The sequence below is a fragment of the Podarcis erhardii genome (assembly GCF_964252035.2).
Source record: "Podarcis erhardii genome assembly, chromosome: 2".
NCBI classification, from domain to species: Eukaryota; Metazoa; Chordata; class Lepidosauria; order Squamata; family Lacertidae; genus Podarcis; species Podarcis erhardii.
The window spans coordinates 51,771,412-51,789,193 of record NC_138498.1 but is presented as its reverse complement, the minus strand read 5'-3'; the positions used below and the strand labels follow the sequence as shown (position 1 = coordinate 51,789,193).

The following is a 17,782-nucleotide window of genomic DNA, read 5'->3' as shown; positions in this document are numbered from 1 at the left end:
GAAGCAATTGCCTAACCATTTAGTTCCCATGGCAATGCACCACCTGAAGTTTACCTAAGAAAAGGACGCGCCTGCCCAGCAGATTTACCAGCCTGCCATCAAGTCCTATAATTTCAGCAGTATACTGCCATTGATACAGGTTTGTGCTTGTGTGGATGATGGGTTGTGTTGGCAAAGGGATCAGAATGAATGTTCATTACATAGTCAGTGCCGTCTAAGCTCCCTGCAAATATACAAATAAATTCAAGAACAATGCTCAATTAACTGGTCATCTGGAAGCGCCACCTGTGTTGGGGATGGAGCAAAAAACTCAGCTGCGCTCTGGTCTGCACGCTTGAGTAACACACAGGCCTCTAGACCAGGCATAAGCAAACTCCAGCCCTCCAGATGTTTGGGACTACAACTCCCATCATCCCTAGCTAACAGGACCAGTGGTCAGGGATGATGGGAATTGTAGTCCGAAACATCTGGAGGGCCAGAGTTTGCCTATGCCTGCTCTAGACCATTGGCAATGCAGCTTTCCAACCTTCTTGCTTTCAGATCAGCTTCTTTGGCCTCTGTAGTACAGGCCCTGTACAACATTCCATGTCCTGGCTCCTCTGAAACAGTGTTTAAACTCCCCTTTCCAGCCTCTTAGGCAATTAGAACCCAGGACTGTGCAGCGTTCCTGATCACTGGGATAATTTTCATTGTGCAGGAAAAGCACTGTTGCACTCAGGTCCTGCTTTCAGACTGACCATCGGCATCTGGTTGGCTACTGTGAGAACAAGATGCTGGCACTGGGCTGATCCAGCAGACACTTCTAATGTTCTTACGTTAACCTACCGGGGTTCTCAAAAGCTACTCTTCTAGCCTGCTAGCAAGATGCATCAACAATCTATCTTGCAACCCATATCAAAGCACAAAAAGTTAAAAACAAGAAATAGTACAAGTATAAATTCTGTTGGGGAAAGTCTTAGTGAGCTTAGGAACATAAGAAGTTGCCTTATACTGAGTCCACACAGAAAGCACCCACATTCCCTTGATTTTTTTTTCCCAGATGGGAAGAGAACACTGTGAAATATGGTCACTGAATATTATTGTTAATCTTGGCTTCATTATGCTCTGCAGTTGCTACCTTGTTTGCCTCATCACAGGCTTAATCTAGGCGTGGGGGTGGGGAGTTGTCAGAGTACATGTTTATTCTTTGTTAGTAGGTTTCTGTTGATTATAAGGTGTGTGTTTGTTTTTTAAAAAAGCAAGTAGAACAACTGCTCTTGAAATACACTATTATCACAATTTAATCTTGAGTACATCCAAGAGCAAGCCTTTGAACCTTGCTATGAATTGTTCCCTGGCTATGGTTGTTCCCATTTTACAGATTGGGAGCAAGGGGCCTATTAACATTAGGTGGGTACCCTCAGAATAGTGTTTTATTGACTCCCCTATGAGGAAGTGTTACAGCATCTGGTGCCTTTTAGTTTAGAAAAATAGCAAGTGGAAGCAGGCATGACAGAAATACATAAAATTATTCTTGGTGTGGAGAAAGCAGATAAGGAAATCTTTTTCCCCCTCCGTCTCTCTCATCACACTAGAACCCGAGGCCACCCAATGAAGCTGCACGTTGGAAGACTCAGGACAGATAAAAGAAAGTGCTTCTTCACACAGAGCATGGTTAACCTATGGAACTCACTGCTACAGGAGGCAGAGATGGACACCAGCTTGGATGACTTTAAAAGAAAATTAGAACAATTGCATGGAGGATCAGTGTATCAATGGCTACTAGATAGTTTGGCTATGTTCTCCCTCTACTCTCGTCTTATGCTCTTAGACACCCAAGAAAAAAATTATTTCAACAAGCCTATCCTAACACATACTTCAGTTATGCATGCTTGTTTTCAACATTTGCTGATTTTTATTTGCATATTATTGACAATTGTGACACACGGTTTTGTGTACACCACGTAGAGGTGCCTTTAAAATTTGTTAGGTTGCTTATACATTTCCCCCCCCCCCCGCCAAGCAAATACATACCAATAAATAAACAGACACCCCCATGTTCAAGACTTTGCAGAAACCGCAATGGCTATTTTTCACAGGACATTAACAAATAATTACACACCCACCCACACCCACCCTTCTTCCCGCCGCTTGCAAACTGGATTCATCGCCTGTCACCCGCGCAGTCCCATTTCCACCAGCAGGTGGCAGAAGGCAGCATCCCGTTTTCTCCCGGCAGTGAAACAAACCCAGCCCAATGGTGCTATTCCATCCCCCCCCCCCCGCACGCCGCTTCCCTCCTTCTCTCCCCCCACTCCCGTTTTCGCCTTTCATCCCAATTTGCAGCCGGCGCTGTCTTCGCGAAAACTCCTCCCGCTGCACCTGAAAGAGGCTCCTATTGACAAACTTGGCTGGAACGAGGTGAGCGCTGGGCGGGGCTCCTCGCGGGGAGATTCGAGGCTCATTCAGAGCTACTGAAACGGGGGGGGGGGGTGAGGAAGAGGCTCCGCTCGCTCGTTTGATAAGCAAGCTGCGTGCATCTAGACGCCCCCCCCCCGCCCTCCGCTCCCCGTCCTTCCCGGATCCACACCCCCCTGGAGCCGTAGGAAGAGCTGGAGCTGGCATCGGGCTGCGCGCTGCCTGACAGCCCCAGCGCCAGAAGGCGAGCCTGGCGCGGGAGACGCGGCGTCCACACGAAGGGGCTGCGCCGGGTGGATCGGTGGGGGGAAGACCGGCTGGGGGGCAGAGCGAGGGCGGGAAGGCACCTGGTCCGGACTGATTCTTAGGCTGCTGCTTTTATCCTCTCTCTCGCTCCCTTTTTTAAACCCCACCCCTGACCTTATTATCTGTCCGTCCAAGATTAAGCGCAAAGACAGAAGCCCGGAGAGAGAGAGAGAGAGAGAGAGAGAGAGAGAGAGAGAATATAGCCCGGGTGATCAAGGAGACACCTGCGGATGGACGGGAATCAAACGGAAATAATACGTATATTTCTCTAGGGAAGGGTTTTTTTTTTTTCTCCTTTAGGATTTTTTCCCCTTTCTATAAAAAAGACTTGCTGCCACGAAAAGGAGGAGGGGGCAGCGGAAGGCACCGGAGAGAATTTAAAGGACAGTTTTCCCTCCCTTTGTTGAATGAGAAGAACGGGGCCGGATCATCATGAGCACCAGCAGTAAGTACCAGACTCCTTTGCTTTGCTGGGGGTGGAACCGCTGCTTCTTTTTGCATTGGGACCAGAATGTCACAGGCAGCAAGAGAGACGTGGCAGCTGATCGGCTTAAGGTCTCTTTTCCTTCTTTGGTTCTCTCTTATGCCCCCCCCCTTTCTTTCTTTTTAATTGGGGTCTACCTGAGTCCGTTGGCCCCCTTTCGCCCCTTCCACATCTGTATTTTCTGACAGCTGGGCTTCAATGGCATTGTCTCTGTGTGCTCTGTGGTTGGAAAGCCCTCTGCAGCCCCTCGTTCTACTCCAGTGTGTAGTCTACTCACTCTTGCCTTCAGCCTGTGCCACCCTGTGTGTAGACGCCGGAGTCAGCAGGATACCATCAGCGGGTGTCCCAGGGCAGAGTTCAAAGAGAGAGGCATTGGGGAATGTGCGTGTTGTGTGTCTCTCTCTCTGTGTGTGTGTTTGCATAAAGATGGGGGTACCAAGCCTTGACCTCTCCTCATACTATTCTATACTGGACACTAGTGTGCGTTTAAATAAAATAAAGAGAGCTATCATCAACCAAGGCACCACATCTGGATTTCTTAAATAAGTGGAAACAGCCGGATAGGCTGTGCAAGAATAGAGTGGGTACAGACAGGTGCCCATTTTATGGCACAGCAGAGCGATTGGCAATTTCAAGCTGCTGCCTCGCTCTCTCATTTTGTCATTCCCTTATTACTCTGTGTGCTGCTGCTGTTGTCCCCCCCCCCCAACAACACACACATCTACTTTGTTGGTGAGGGTTTTGCCCCTTCCATTAAAGGGAAGCTAGCCCAAGCTACCTTTATAGCTTACGCATCATGCCACTTCGGGGAGAGCCCGGCGCTCATTGGTAGAGACACACACTTTACACGCAGGAGGTCCCAAGATAACATCTCAGGATCTGGAGGAGCAAGGCTGGGGGAGATGAGGACCTCTGGCTTGGGACGCCACTGCCTGTCAAGGAAGATAATGCTGAGCTGGGGGAAGCATAAGGCAGCTTATGTGATAGCGGGCAGTTCAGTTTGTGGCAGTCTCCTTGGAATTTGACTTTGAATGACAAATAGCATCTTTGTGCACATAGCGAATGGGATTCTCATCAAACAGGGCAGCAGCCAGTGGATCTGGAGAAGGGTCCTAGCTCAGTGGGAAAGCATCTGCTCTGCATACACAGGGTCCTGGGTTCAACCCTGGCATCTCCCAGTAGGGCTGAGAAGAAGACCTGGAGAGACACTGCCAGTCAGTGCAGACAATACTAAGCCAGGAGGAGCAATGGTTTGACTTGGTACAAGGCATCTGCCTGTGTGTCTAGGAGTTCCATGCACCCCTCCTTAAGGTTCCTCTCCCTTTTGGCCAGCTCACTGGCGAGTCTGTTGTTGATCCTGGGTTTCTCAATGCAAGCAGGTGGTGCTGATGTCTCTTCAAGACGGATTGCACAGAAAGCATTCCTTGACAGCGCAGTTCAGCCCTGAGAACAGGCAGTTCTAGGTTTTGTAGGCTGTGTATGTGTCATAGACAAGTAAAACTTTCTGGGTGCCCTCTGCGGAAGCCACGCCTGGGTCTTGGGCTGGGTTGGTGGATTTTGGGGCAAGAGGAAGCTGGGTTAGCAGAGGCAGACAGTAGGCATCAGAACCTCATGGATGCACAATAACAAAAGGCATGGGGTGCTCACCTACCTCCGCCATCACCTTCAGAGAACTGGTAAATAAATGGCCTTGAGGGGAGCAGAGTTCTCTTTTCTCCAGAGAAGATGGAATCAAAGGAGGACAGGATGAAGGGGTTCCTCTCAAGGGAAAAGGATACAGATACACGACAACTGCTGCTCAGTAGCAGTTTCTTTCTCCAGAGCTTAATAATCAGTTTGGATGCTGATAATTACTGTTTGCAGGGCCCAGCATTTCATCCCTCCATCCTTGGGCCACTAAGCGCTGCCCCCTGTCCATTTTGTGTGCTGTGTCCGCAACCAGCTACTTAAAGGGAAAATTACAGATTTGCCACCAGCAGCCGCATGAGAGTTAGGAGAAGGAAACAGAGCAGTGTGCCCTTTCACTTGTGGCTGGGGTAGGGTGCCTGTGTTTGAACTTAAGGTCTCTGGGGTCCATTCCTAATTCCATAATGGCTGAGCCAACATGGACTTGGCTCAGGTTGGCTGAGTCAATCTGCCACGCCACATTTATGTGCCTTTGTCCTCCTCTCTGTACTGAATGGTACCCTCACCTCACTTTGCAAAGTGATTTGTGCTCCCCCCCCAATGGTACAATGACTTATTTTTTTATGAAGCAATAAGCTTCCTATTTAGATGAATCCATAACCAAAAATTTTGAACTCTTGGATTGGCCAGGGCACAGAAACACAGCGTCCGAAACTCCCATGGTTCTAGGTGCATTTTGCAACAAGGAATTTCATTAGCGCAAGCAGTTTCTGATCTCTGGGCGCAGTACTTAACCTAAGATTTCAGATTAAAACTCCAGAGTGGAAGGGAAAGAGGACCTTTTTCTGTCTCCCCACTTCCAGCCACCCTCTGAAGACTGGAGAAGAGACTCTCTTAAGAATATTGGGGGGGGCAGGCAGGGGAAGCATGGCTTTGTTTTTTGTACTCTTCAGATAAGGACTAGACCAGGTGAAAAATGAATATGAGATTTTACCTGCAGTTCGTTCATTTTCAGCTTTGTATTCTTGTTATAAAAAAGTGCACCTAGACATTCCGTTGTTGCTCCCATAATCTACGTTTAAGGTGCCATTTAGGTCCTAGCTTTCATATCTCAGCTTCTAACACTGCACAAACATACAGGGTATGTCCACCTTTCTGCTGTGGTGCCCATACCTCTTTGCATAATACATGATTGTTTATCAGCATGCTCCAAACTGGAAGACCCTCGTTATGATGGCTTTGGATAGACATGGAGGAAATAGCTTGTATCACAAGAACTTGTAGCGAGATGCAACCCTTGCCAGCGAAACCTGTCCACCTGGTAGAGGGGGTGTGTACACTGCTCTCACTGAAGGAGAATTGACAAGCGCTGTGCTTCTCTTTCTCCCCCCCCCCATTGGGATTTAGTTGTTTATAAAATGTTTATACTGCTTAATATAGTAATTAAATAAAATATCTGTATAGTTCACACAAATGCAATAAGAACACGTTATTCAGTCATTTCTCCTAAAAACCAGATGAACAAACACAATGCAACAGTGGATCACAAATAAAACTGAGCAGGTACAAATAATAATATTACCGGTAATAATGCAGAAGAAGAGTCAGAAAAGCAACCATCCACTTATGTGGAAGAAATGAAAGGGGTGCAAGTGGATTGAAGAAGGAATGCCCCCTCACCCTAGTCCTTACTAATCCCATCCACTGAGCATCATGCCAGCTCCTACCTCCGCAGTCCCATCCTATGTTTTGGTCACCATAAAAGTGTGCTTCTAGGCCAGTATTCTCCACCTTGATACTGTCCGGCTGTTTTGGACTACAACTCCCATCGCTGCTTGCTGGGGCTGATATGAGTTGTAGTCCACAACAGCTGGAGGGCACCAGGTTGGGAAAGGCTGTGCTAGACTGTGATGAACTCTTGGGAATTAAAAAAAATACCAGGTCGGTATCAATAGCAGATGGCATGGTGGGGGCTGCAGTACTCAGCTGACGTTTGGTCAGTCCCATTGGTGCTGCTTCCCATGAGAAAGATGGGAAGGGATGAAAAAATACCAGGTCGGTATCAATAGCAGATGGCATGGTGGGGGCTGCAGTACTCAGCTGATGTTTGGTCAGTCCCATTGGTGCTGCTTCCCATGAGAAAGATGGGAAGGGATGAAGTGGCAATGAGGTTGGTGTAGTGCAAACACGCTGGCAAAACCCATCCAGTGCTGCCATTGGTGAATTTGCACAGCACTCCCACCTCTATGCTGCCTTGCCACTCCCTCTTTTATCTGCCAGTAAGCAGCAGAATTGAGGTCCTTTGAGTGCCCCTCACCACCACCTCGCCATCCTACTACCACCAACATGGGATCAGAACATCATCACGGATCTTAGCCTTACAGCAGTTTGGTGGATGTGGGTCTCTAAGTGACTCTGTGATACTATAAGTGTGGGAAGCTTAAGTGGTACACTACCCCTTGGGGACTGATATATAACCAGCCATGCAGGTATTTGGCTATAGTCCTAAGCACACTTTCTAGACATTAAGTGCCATTGAGTCTGAGAGATAGACTTCTGAGTAAACTTGCTTCGGATGGCAGTACATGCCAAGCATAGTCCCCTGTGTCCTGAAGTAGAATACTAGGCTAATGCTCTTAGCGGCTTCCATTCCACTCTGGTTTAATTCTACAGCTTACAAATTCTCCTGTGTTTCCTTTCATTCTGGCTAAGGCAATCCATGGGCAGGTACTTGGCGACAGCCATCATAGGAAACCTCAGCACAATGGCAAGCGACCTTCTCTTCCTCTTGCAATTCAGACTCCACTGCAGATGGACTGTGTCATATAGGCAGAAAAGGTCTGTTGCAAACTTGGCCAAAACAAAAAGAGCTTTGTCTGAATTGGGGTGGGGATGTTAGCCTCCGAGGAAACGTGGCATTATTTCGTGTGGGGCAGTGCCCATTAAAAAACCATGTTTTGAGCCAGTTAGGGAAAGGAAGTGGTGGTGATGGAGGCGTCAGCTCCTCTTCAGATCCAAAACCAGTGCATGAAACCTGTTGCATGGCTCCCCCCAGAAAGCATCTCTAATCTTTAATGACACTAGCATACATAATATATTCTCCTGTAGGCCTGATTCCTTCTGTTAACAACTGTTCTCTTGCTAGAAATGCGCCACTGAATCCTTTCTATAAGTTCCCTAACCCGAAATACCATCCAGTATGTGTGCTAGATGAGAAGATAATTACCCTTGAGTCAACTCACAGCTATGTCAAGCACTCCCATAACGCAAGCGCAGGAATTGAAACTATGCCTTGTATATGACAGAGCAAAGATCTCCCAGACAAGGAGACAAAAGTGTCTGCTAAAATGAAGGGACCAGCATGGTTCAGTGGATGTTGGCTTGGTTTTGGTCTTGAGAGATCTGGGTTTGGATCAACGTGGGTTGCTTTGAGCAAGCTACAATGTTTCAGCTTTGGTTTTTCCACCTATAAAGGTAATATATTTATGTCCCACCTTGCAGGCTTGTTGTGACAATAAATGAGATTGGGATCAAAGAGCACTTTTTCAAACTACAACTGCTGTTGTCCTGATGAAACCTAAATCATTTTTTCTCACATTTTCCAACTGCTCAGCAAGAAAATCTCTGCTGATGTCAATCGGCACCCTGCCCCACTCGCTTTGGAGGAATTTTGCCAGTTTATAGCAGCTGAGTATCTGGCTCATAGATTCCTTTTAAGCCTCTTATTTCTAAGCTATGTGTTACAATAATATCAGGGTTCTGTCTGGAACCAGGAAGGGACAGGAGAGCAGCTGCTTTGCCCTAAACACATCTTATTGTGCTTGGGTATCATCAAAAGCCCCTGCCCATGAAATGGCCACCGTGCAGATGTCAACTGAAATTGCATCAGCATGATAGCAGCTCAGCATCGTGGGCCACTTGGGCTCAGTGGCTCCCTGAGTGGCTCAAAGTCCTCTGTGCAGTTTTCTGCAGGTTGCTGCAAACCATTGGCAGGCCTCAGTGTTGTGGTTTGTTTTCTGTCAAGGTGCCAGGATTTGTTGTGCTCTTCGTGTATTTTATCTGAAAAGCGCAGGTAGCCTACACATCACGGTTTGCTGATCGTTCAAAACCACAAGTCTGGCATTTCAAGCCAAGATAGACCCTGATTCTTTTTGTTGGTGAGGGCCATCTTATGATGGGCACACCTGTTGCTATTTATATGGACTCCCATGATCAGGCCATGTAAAGTATATTGGAGCAATGCTACAAAAGAACAGAAAGTTCTGCATTCTCTCCGTTTCGTAGGGGGTCGTGACATGAAGTGATACAGGAGCTTGCTGGGGAGAACTGCACAGTGAGAAGAAAGGCTCTTTGTTCTTTCATTGATACTGGATTTAATATGGCATTTGAGAGGGTTGGGCCAGGAGCTGTTACATTGGTATTTACATGTGTAAAGCTATTAATATATCTCCTGAAAGTTAGCACCACTAATTAGCTACAAAAGGATTCATAAGGTTATAAATAGGTACATCGATGCCTCTGAGCATTTCTATTGAAGCTGGGTCCCTTGGTACAAGCCACTGCCAGGAAAAACCACAGAGAGGAACTCCGTACACCCCCACCCCCTCACCCCAATTCTGCCAGCTATCAATTTCTGGTCCCAATATTAGGACACATGTTATATGTCACGGGAAACAGGAGACCAGCCACACATACCACATGAGCAGTTAACTTTTATGCCCATCATTTTATACATCAAAGCCCATATTCTGTGTGTTTTGTTTTGTTTTGTTCTAATCTCATTCATTATTCTAGCTCTTTTCATTTACTATCAGATTGCCTTCTATTTATTTAAAGTTACCATTTGTGCACATTGCACTCATTTTCCTCAGCTAACAAGTACCAGGCACTAATTTTTGTAGTAGGTAGGGGAATAATTCTTAGTATCTTTGAGTTGGACTCCTTCACAACCACATAGAGACATTACAAGACTCCCGTTTCTTATTTTATCATCTGCGTTAAATGCGTTTATGAATGAATGTGTTAGCACACAGGCATAAATGTATATATTTAGTTTTGCTTGAAAGAGGGAGTGAGAGAGAGAGACAGACAGACAAACAGAGAGAGAACCTGAGACTGCAATCTGAAGAAGAGGTAAAATGTTTTGAGTCATGCATGAATCAGAATTTTCCCGTGAAAGTGACTGGCTGTCATGAACTGGCAGGACAACAAGGAGGATGGAGAGGATCATGGTGAGGGGTGTAGACTGGAGTGGGACACACTGGGGCAAGCTGTGGGTAGGGAAGGAGAGGTTGGTGTAGGAAATACTCATGAGACGATGGAGGATGACAAGGGGATGGGGGTCAGTGCACAGGAACCAGAGCAGCAGGACCCATCCCCAGAGCCAGAGGGACCCCTGTCCTCATGAACATGGTGGGTTCTGAAGCATAGGAAGTAGCGGAAGGGGTGCTCCTGGAGGCTGAGGCAGGCAAGGGCCCACAGCCCAGCTCCCTAGCTGGCCAGGTGGGGCTCGCTAGCTCTGGGAGGTGGTGTGTGATTCCTCAGCACAAGCTTCCTCAAACTCAAGCTTCCTCAAACTCCAAATGTTTTGAGACTACAATTCCCATCCTCCCTGACCACTGGTCCTGCTAGCTAGGCATCATGGGAGTTGTAGGCCAAAAAAACATCTGGAGAGCCGAGTTTGAGGAAGCCTGCCTCAGCTAGAGTAGGCTGGGAGCAGGTGAGGGTCACCTGCCTCATCAAGCCCAGGTGCTGCAATCAGCATGCAAAGTAAAAAAGGGAAGCAGAGCTGAAGTGCTGTGTCTGCTCAACTGCCCAAGTTGATGGACCTTGGTTTGGATGCTCCTGGATGTCTACGGGACGATGCTTCCATTTGGACTTTTAGACACATGGATTGACCCTGGACTGGGGACTTGACATACCTGGCCTTGCTGCCAGGTAGGCCTGGGGTTCAGAACACTAGCAGGCAATTCAGGACAAACAAATGAAAGTGTTTCTTCTCCCAGTTAACTTGGGATAGCCCTGGCTGCCAGCCTTTCCCTCTTTAGTCTTCATGCTACCCTTGTAGAATTCAGCAGGGAGGAGAAGAGGAGCCAAATGGGCATTTGTGGGCTCTGCCCGTCTTTTGCTCTGTCTCCACTTGCTGCTGGGCTCCCCGCTTTCTTCCCCACCAGTCCCGATGGGCACCAGCTACAACTGGGCCAATGTAGCCTTACAGCTTGATCTTAACTATGTTTGCTTAAGAGAGCCAGTGTGGTGTAGTGGTTAAGAGCGGTAGTCTCGTAATCTGGGGAACCGGGTTCGCGTCTCCGCTTCTCCACATGCAGCTGCTGGGTGACCTTGGGCCAGTCACACTTCTTTGAAGTCTCTCAGCCCCACTCACCTCACAGAGTGTTTGTTGTGGGGGAGGAAGGGAAAGGAGAATGTTAGCCGCTTTGAGACTCCTTAAAGGGACTGAAAGGCGGGATATCAAATCCAAACTCTTCTTCTTCTTCTTCTTCTTCTTCTAAAGAATGAGAGCTGAATTCATCGAGGTTTACTTCCTATCAATAAGAATAGGATTGGTAGTTTTCATCTGAATGCTTCTTGGCACCACTGGCCTCTGATTATTATTCTGCTATTGCTGTTTAAAACAGTATCACCAGGAAAGAAACTATTGACTGATTCCTAGTCCCACACAAGCACTACAGCAAATAGATCCAACGGTCTTCACATATCTTCACAAGCTTCCATTCCTGCCTCCCACACTGCGCCAGTTCTGTGCCCTGTTTTCCAAATGCTGTGGAGCATTGCAAAGGGTGGTTCGTTGATGCAGGGCTATTGACCTGAAATGAACCGCACCTATGTAAGTGGTCAATGAGTCACTTCTTGAACATCCTCCAAACCTTGCACAGTACTCTGGCTTGCCACGGTGGCCGCAGCACACTTGTGTTCAGCAGGCTCCTCTCCTAGGAGTGGCAGGCTCACAACAAAGCACCCTTGTTTGATTTACTCTCTGCTGGGGGGAAAAAAGAACATGCACGAGTGAAAATCCACCCAAAGGAGATTAAACTGAGCTAACCCTGATGAGTATCTGTTTGGTTCTTCCTGCAGGGCAACTAACAGCACAGCCCTAACCAAGGTCATTTCCATATGTTTGAAGCACGCTGATACCACTTTAGCCATCATGAAGAAGCCCGAGAGCTGCAGTTTATTAAAGCTGCTGGGAACTGTAGGTCTGTGAGCCCAGCACCCTTAACAAACTATAGTTTCCATGATTCTTTGGGGAAACCCATGACTTTTAAGAGTATGCATGTATGGTGTGGATGGGACCCATGTCTGCTCAGAAGTAAACTCTACTAAATTCAGTGGGGGTTGATCCCAAGTGGAATTAGGTTTGTATTCTAAAGATGCATCACCTTCAGCAAATCGCTTCAAACTTCTGTCATGATGTTGATCCTCTACTGCCACTGCTACTAATATGGTTACTTTTAGTTCAACTTCTATGCTTTTCAATTGCCTCAGCTGCAAGGAAGAATGATTGATGGTCCAACACCTAAGCGCAAAGCACCTTTGACTTCACTTCCACCACCCCTCTCTTATCTTGGGACAAGACTCAAGCTCCATGGAAGCAGGAAAGAATTACCTATGAGGCCTGGTGCATGGTTAGTTTCATCAGAAGGATGCCACTGAAAACAATCTGTCTGGGCCAGATTCAGCTAATCAGTTGCTCTGGAGAAACCCTTAGTGCAACCCTGGCAAGGCTCTAAGTGGCCAAGAAAATTCCCAGAACAGATCAGCAGAGGGAGAGAAGAATGTTCTATCTGGCAAGCGGAAGGGCTTACGCTGATAGAACAATTGTAATAGTGTGATGTTGAATTCCTCCCTAGGTGTCAAATTATCTCTGCTCCAGTTGTGATATTTAGAACTCTTTCCCATCTGGATCACCACTGTGTGTGTGTTCACAGCTTTGCTTGACATTCTTGGTAGTCATGGAGCATCTGGGGCCATGCACAGGTCAATTGTAATGGTCCATCATGTGATGACTGGGGAATGGGAGATGGTTTTAACTGGGGAAATGGTGAAAAGGCACCCCTGGAAGGAGCAAGTGCCAAAAAGCTCCCTGTAGAGGCTGCATAGGCCATGCTGATTCCACAGTCCCTCTTGGGTTAGTCATGTAGATGTCACAAGGATAGGGGGTGGGTTATCTCCTGATATTCTCAAGGAGGGCATTAGCTCTGTCGTGCATTCTTGTTTGGGAAGCTTCAAGCAGCTCCATATCTTCAATACTTCAGCATTCAGCCTCTGGACAGAGTGTGATTGGAGCTGTGAGTTCTGGGTAGCAGTTGTCTAGTAATCACCATGCCATGGCAGAAGAGGGTGGATGTTAAGTACCTTATAGGAACAAGAGCACTGAATGACTATTTCTGTCATCTAAATCAGGGATCCCAGTTACGTCCACTAAGTATTATTGCACAGTAATCTCCAGGGACATGTGGTTACAAAGTGTTTACTAGCAAACTCTATTAAGTCCCCCTGTAATTAAACAAGAACCACATGGCACTGGCAATCTTCTGCCCCCGTGTGCTCTTCCCCTTCTCTTGGTGAAAGGCCTGGGTGCAGTTTCCTATGATGAGTGATCAGCCATCATGGCAGAATTTGCCGAGGTGTTTGCTGCTACTTCAGGGACTCACGTGAGTGAATGGGGAGGACATGGAACCAGCTCTTCTACATGGGCTTGATGAAATAACAGACATTGTGTGTGGAGATGACAGTCACTAAGGGCAGTCCTCTTCATTCTGCACATATACTTAAGCCAGGGTTAAAACCCTGTGAATCAAATGTCTGCTATTGGTTTCCCCCTTGTTTATCGGACAGTGGAGACTCTGATGGATTTCAGCTGGCAAGTAAAAACAATTCTATTCTCCCAGGCATTTTGAGTAAAATTAGTAACCACTCTTTGGCTTTATTGTTCTCCTGCAGTTGCTCTATAGTTGGTTTTTTATTAACTCAGTTGCTTTTAATAACTTACGTTTTATGTATTATTTTGTGCATTGTTGGAAACTGCCGTGGGATCACAGTGATGTGGTGAACAGCAGTCTAGAAATTGGAGAGGTGTATAGCTTCTAATATTATCGCAGAAATATGACAAATAAGGGTGGTTGTTTTTAAGGGAATAGAGAAGACTAATAAAAGATTGTGCTGCTTCTTGTGATTGTGGTTTTGCCACTTTAGGGTAGGGCAAAGGCAATAAGAAACCATGATTTCCCACTATATGAATGAACCTGTGTGAATCTTGGTCACATGTACTTCCCTCTCTCCTTCCTTGTGAGTGGCTGCATGGAGTAGACTGGAAATGTTCACCTCTCCTTCTAAAAAAGCCATTGTTCCCTGTCTGCGCTCACAGAACTGTGGTTTGTTTAAGCATGGCTTGTTAGAATGAATCAGGATCAAAGTGTGGTTTCGGTTCCTTACTTGTTCCAAACCCACAGCTTAAAGAAACTACAGTTCCAAGAGTCTGAATGTAGCATGGGTTTGGTTATAAGCAAAGGCAAAAGCTTCTGATTACCATGTGGCTGCACCAGAGGTGGGAACACACAAATGTGATGCTTTTTTTTAATAAATAATTTTTATTGTTTTTCATCATAAAAAATACATATCACATCACATTACAACTTTAACAAATTTTCCACTTTTGGACTTCCTTCAGCCTCTCTGATAATCATCCAAATTAGATTTTTTAATTACACATTTCTTAAATTTGCTATTGCCTTTTAATATACCCTTTGATACCTGTTTTCCTTTTTTGCAATATTTCTTAGACTTTTACAGAGCTTCTTTAAATGCCACCAACGTTATTTCATTATCACTTATACTTTCCCAATACTCCACCAACTTTCCCCAGTCCTCGAAAAACTTTTGATCTCGTAGATATCTGATCTTCCCTGTCAATTTATCAAGTTCTGCATAGTCTATCATATTCATTCTCCACTCCTCTAGTGTTGGTACTTGTTCCTGTTTCCAGTTCTGGGCCAGTAATATTCTCGCCGCTGTTACTGCATATTGGAAAAGTTTACAATCCTTTCTATTTATTTCATTTCCTATAATTCCTAAAAGAAAAGCCTCTGGTTTCTTAACAAATGTATATTTCAACATTTTCTTCAATTCATTATAAATCAATTCCCAGAAGCTCTTCACTTTTTTACATTCCTACCACATATGATAGAAGGTACCGTCTTTATCTTTACATGTCCAACATTTCTTACATGTTTTATACATTTTTGCAAGTTTCACCGGTGTAATATACCATCTATACATCATTTTCATAATATTTTCTTTTAACGCAGTACATGCGGTGAATTTAATATTTTCATTCCATAGTTTAATCCAATCATTAATTTGTATGTTATATCCAAAGTCCCTGGCCCATTTTATCATAACCGATTTAACTTCCTCATCTTTTGTATGCCATTCCAGCAAAATTTTGTACATTTTGGATAATATTTTATATTCGTTATTTATTATTTCTATTTGAAATTTTGACTCTTTCTCTGCATATCCATATTCCTTAAAGTCTTTCTTAAACATTTCATTTGTTTGTAAATAATGCAACCAATCATATAAATGCTCTTTTACATCTTCGTAGGGTTTCATTTTCCATTTCCCCCCTTCCTTAACCATTAAATCTCCATATGTAATCCAATTTTTTCTCATATTAGTTTTTTTAACACTCATGACCTCTAATGGGGACAACCAGTGTGGGGTTTTTGGCTCGAGTAGGTTTTTGTACCTATCCCAAATTTCCATCAGCGATCTTCGGAAAATGTGGTTCTCAAAACCTCTATGACCTTTCTTCTTTCCAGACCATAAATATGCGTGCCACCCAAATCTATTATCAAATCCTTCTAAGTCTAACAACTCCGTATTTTCTAGTTTTATCCATTCCTTTAACCAGCAGAGACAAGACGCTTCGTAATATAATTTCAGGTCTGGCAGGGCGAAGCCTCCTCTTTCTTTAGCATCTGTTAGTAACTTAAATTGAATTCTTGGCTTCTTACCAAATGTGATGCTTGTGTCGGCTTGTTCATGTGGTGAGAAACAATGGCTCCCTGAAGAGCCTATTGCCTTACTACAGTCATCTGATCTCTCCTTGGATGGAAGAGCTCAAAGCACAAATAAGAATCATGGTTTATCTGTGAATCATCTAGTCTCAACAACGTGTTCAACTTGTCATGCAATATGCTTAGAATTTTTTCCCATTAACCAAATCTATTTTGGAATCCATTGCCCAATGAATGGGATTGTCTTTCGGTGTATTGGATGTGTGACATCCTGACATGGTGTTTTCACTTTTATTTATCCATGGGAAATGGTTCTGTGATCCATCCAACAAGTGTAAGATGTTCCTTCTGAACTAGAACCAGTAAGAAATATAGAAGTGGCTTGGAACCTTACTTCCCATGAGTGGAACACTGCTCAAGGGATACTCCTGCTGCCGGGAGGTTATTTTCACAGATTCCACTTTTCTCGTCTGCAGCCTCCACTCTCATCCAAAAAAGTTAGAGGGGCTCTTTGCACAGCATAGGAGATGTTGCCTTCCCTGCCCCCACAGCGGGAGGCTCCATTGGATCAGAATACCCTTTGTGAGTAGAATTCACAGAAGGGAAACTCCAGCTTCAAGCTGTAATGATTCACACATTCATTACAGCAAACCTACACAACTTGTGACTCATTGAGCCTTTCTTGGATCTTTTAGTTGCTTGGCAACCTGTTTTTCACAGGCCCAGGCCGGCAGCAACACCCCCTCATGCCCCCTATATAGACGAGCCCCCTATATGACTGCCATATATGGCTGCTGAGCTTCAATTTGGCTTGATCTCACTCACAAGTTCTGCAGGCCTGCATTACAGTCGCCCGTCCATTAAAAATAAATTAATCCTGCCAGCAGCATACATTTTTCCACCCTAGGTTAACCTGCCGTACTTGTCATCTCAAGTATTTCCTCCTTGGCCCTCTTGCACCATGGGCAGTGGCTCTCTGAGGACAGGAAGAGGGCAAAGCTCTCTAATTCCACCCCTACATTTGATGGATATCAATCCAGAACATCAACTGGAGAAACTGAATTATTTTAAGTGCTTGGCGTGCCCAGATAAAATTGTGGGCAACTTTCCTAATGATAGCAGTGCACTTAATTTGGCTGAATAATCATATTTGCGATAGTGGCAGGGTGGAATAAATGCATTATGGGGCACAGCCCAATGTCTCCCATTGCTTTCTAAAATCCAATGGGCAGAGCACACACTCCCATTCGTTGGCTGCTGTAGCCTGATGTCACATCAAAGCAGAGGCTTAATAAATGTCCTTTGGACGCCTAATTAGTAAGTAGACCAAGACTTCTTCCACAAATGCATCCTGGAGAGATGAAGCAATGTTGGCAGGGCAGCTGGTGAGAACAAGAATTGATGAGATAGGCACCAACATACAAAAATTGTTGGAAGAAACTCTGCCACTGTGTTACAGCCCTTCTCTCTATACTCAGTGCTTTTTGCACCTAAAGCACAACTTTGGCAATTACAGTGGAACTCCAGAGATTTGCTGAAATTATATTAAATCCTGCAGTACAGATACTCTGGGCTTTCTTCCTGCTATCTTTTTAGTCTCTCCCAAGCAAAATGGCCAGTTAATCTAGATACACATAGGTCTAGTTCCCCTAAATTTCAACTAAAATTGTTCCTGGACTCTACAGACGTCAGATACGAGGATCACATGGTTTGATTTTCCTCCATACACACAGAGAAAGACAAACATCTCCCTGCACATTGAAAACTAGATATAACAGAGACAGGTTCTCCTGATTTTCTCACCTAGCAAAGCATCCAAATATATAATTCCTCACATGAAGTTTGAAGTGGAAAAAATCTAGGAATGATTTATTATTAGCTCATCTGTTTGCATGAATCAGGCATATGTAAGAATAATGCAAAGGCAAGT

General features: G+C 45.3%; 1 protein-coding gene across 17 annotated transcripts in view; it reads left to right on the top strand.

The window, feature by feature from the left end:
- Window positions 1-2,242: 2,242 nt before the first annotated feature.
- Window positions 2,243-17,782, top strand: part of ABLIM3 (actin binding LIM protein family member 3) — a 148,646-nt gene continuing 133,106 nt past the window's right edge. For 4 of the 17 annotated variants that reach the window (XR_014153987.1, XR_014153988.1, XM_081852097.1 and 1 more), the window contains exon 1: window positions 2,484-3,148. Coding sequence is in view for 15 of the 17 variants with exons in the window: in XM_081852097.1 (XP_081708223.1) it covers window positions 3,136-3,148 (13 nt within the window). In the remaining 2 variants the exon portion in view is untranslated. Of the gene's footprint in view, window positions 2,401-2,479; window positions 3,149-17,782 lie in introns of those variants that run through there. The other 13 variants (XM_081852098.1, XM_081852109.1, XM_081852107.1 and 10 more) reach the window with 9 other exon arrangements.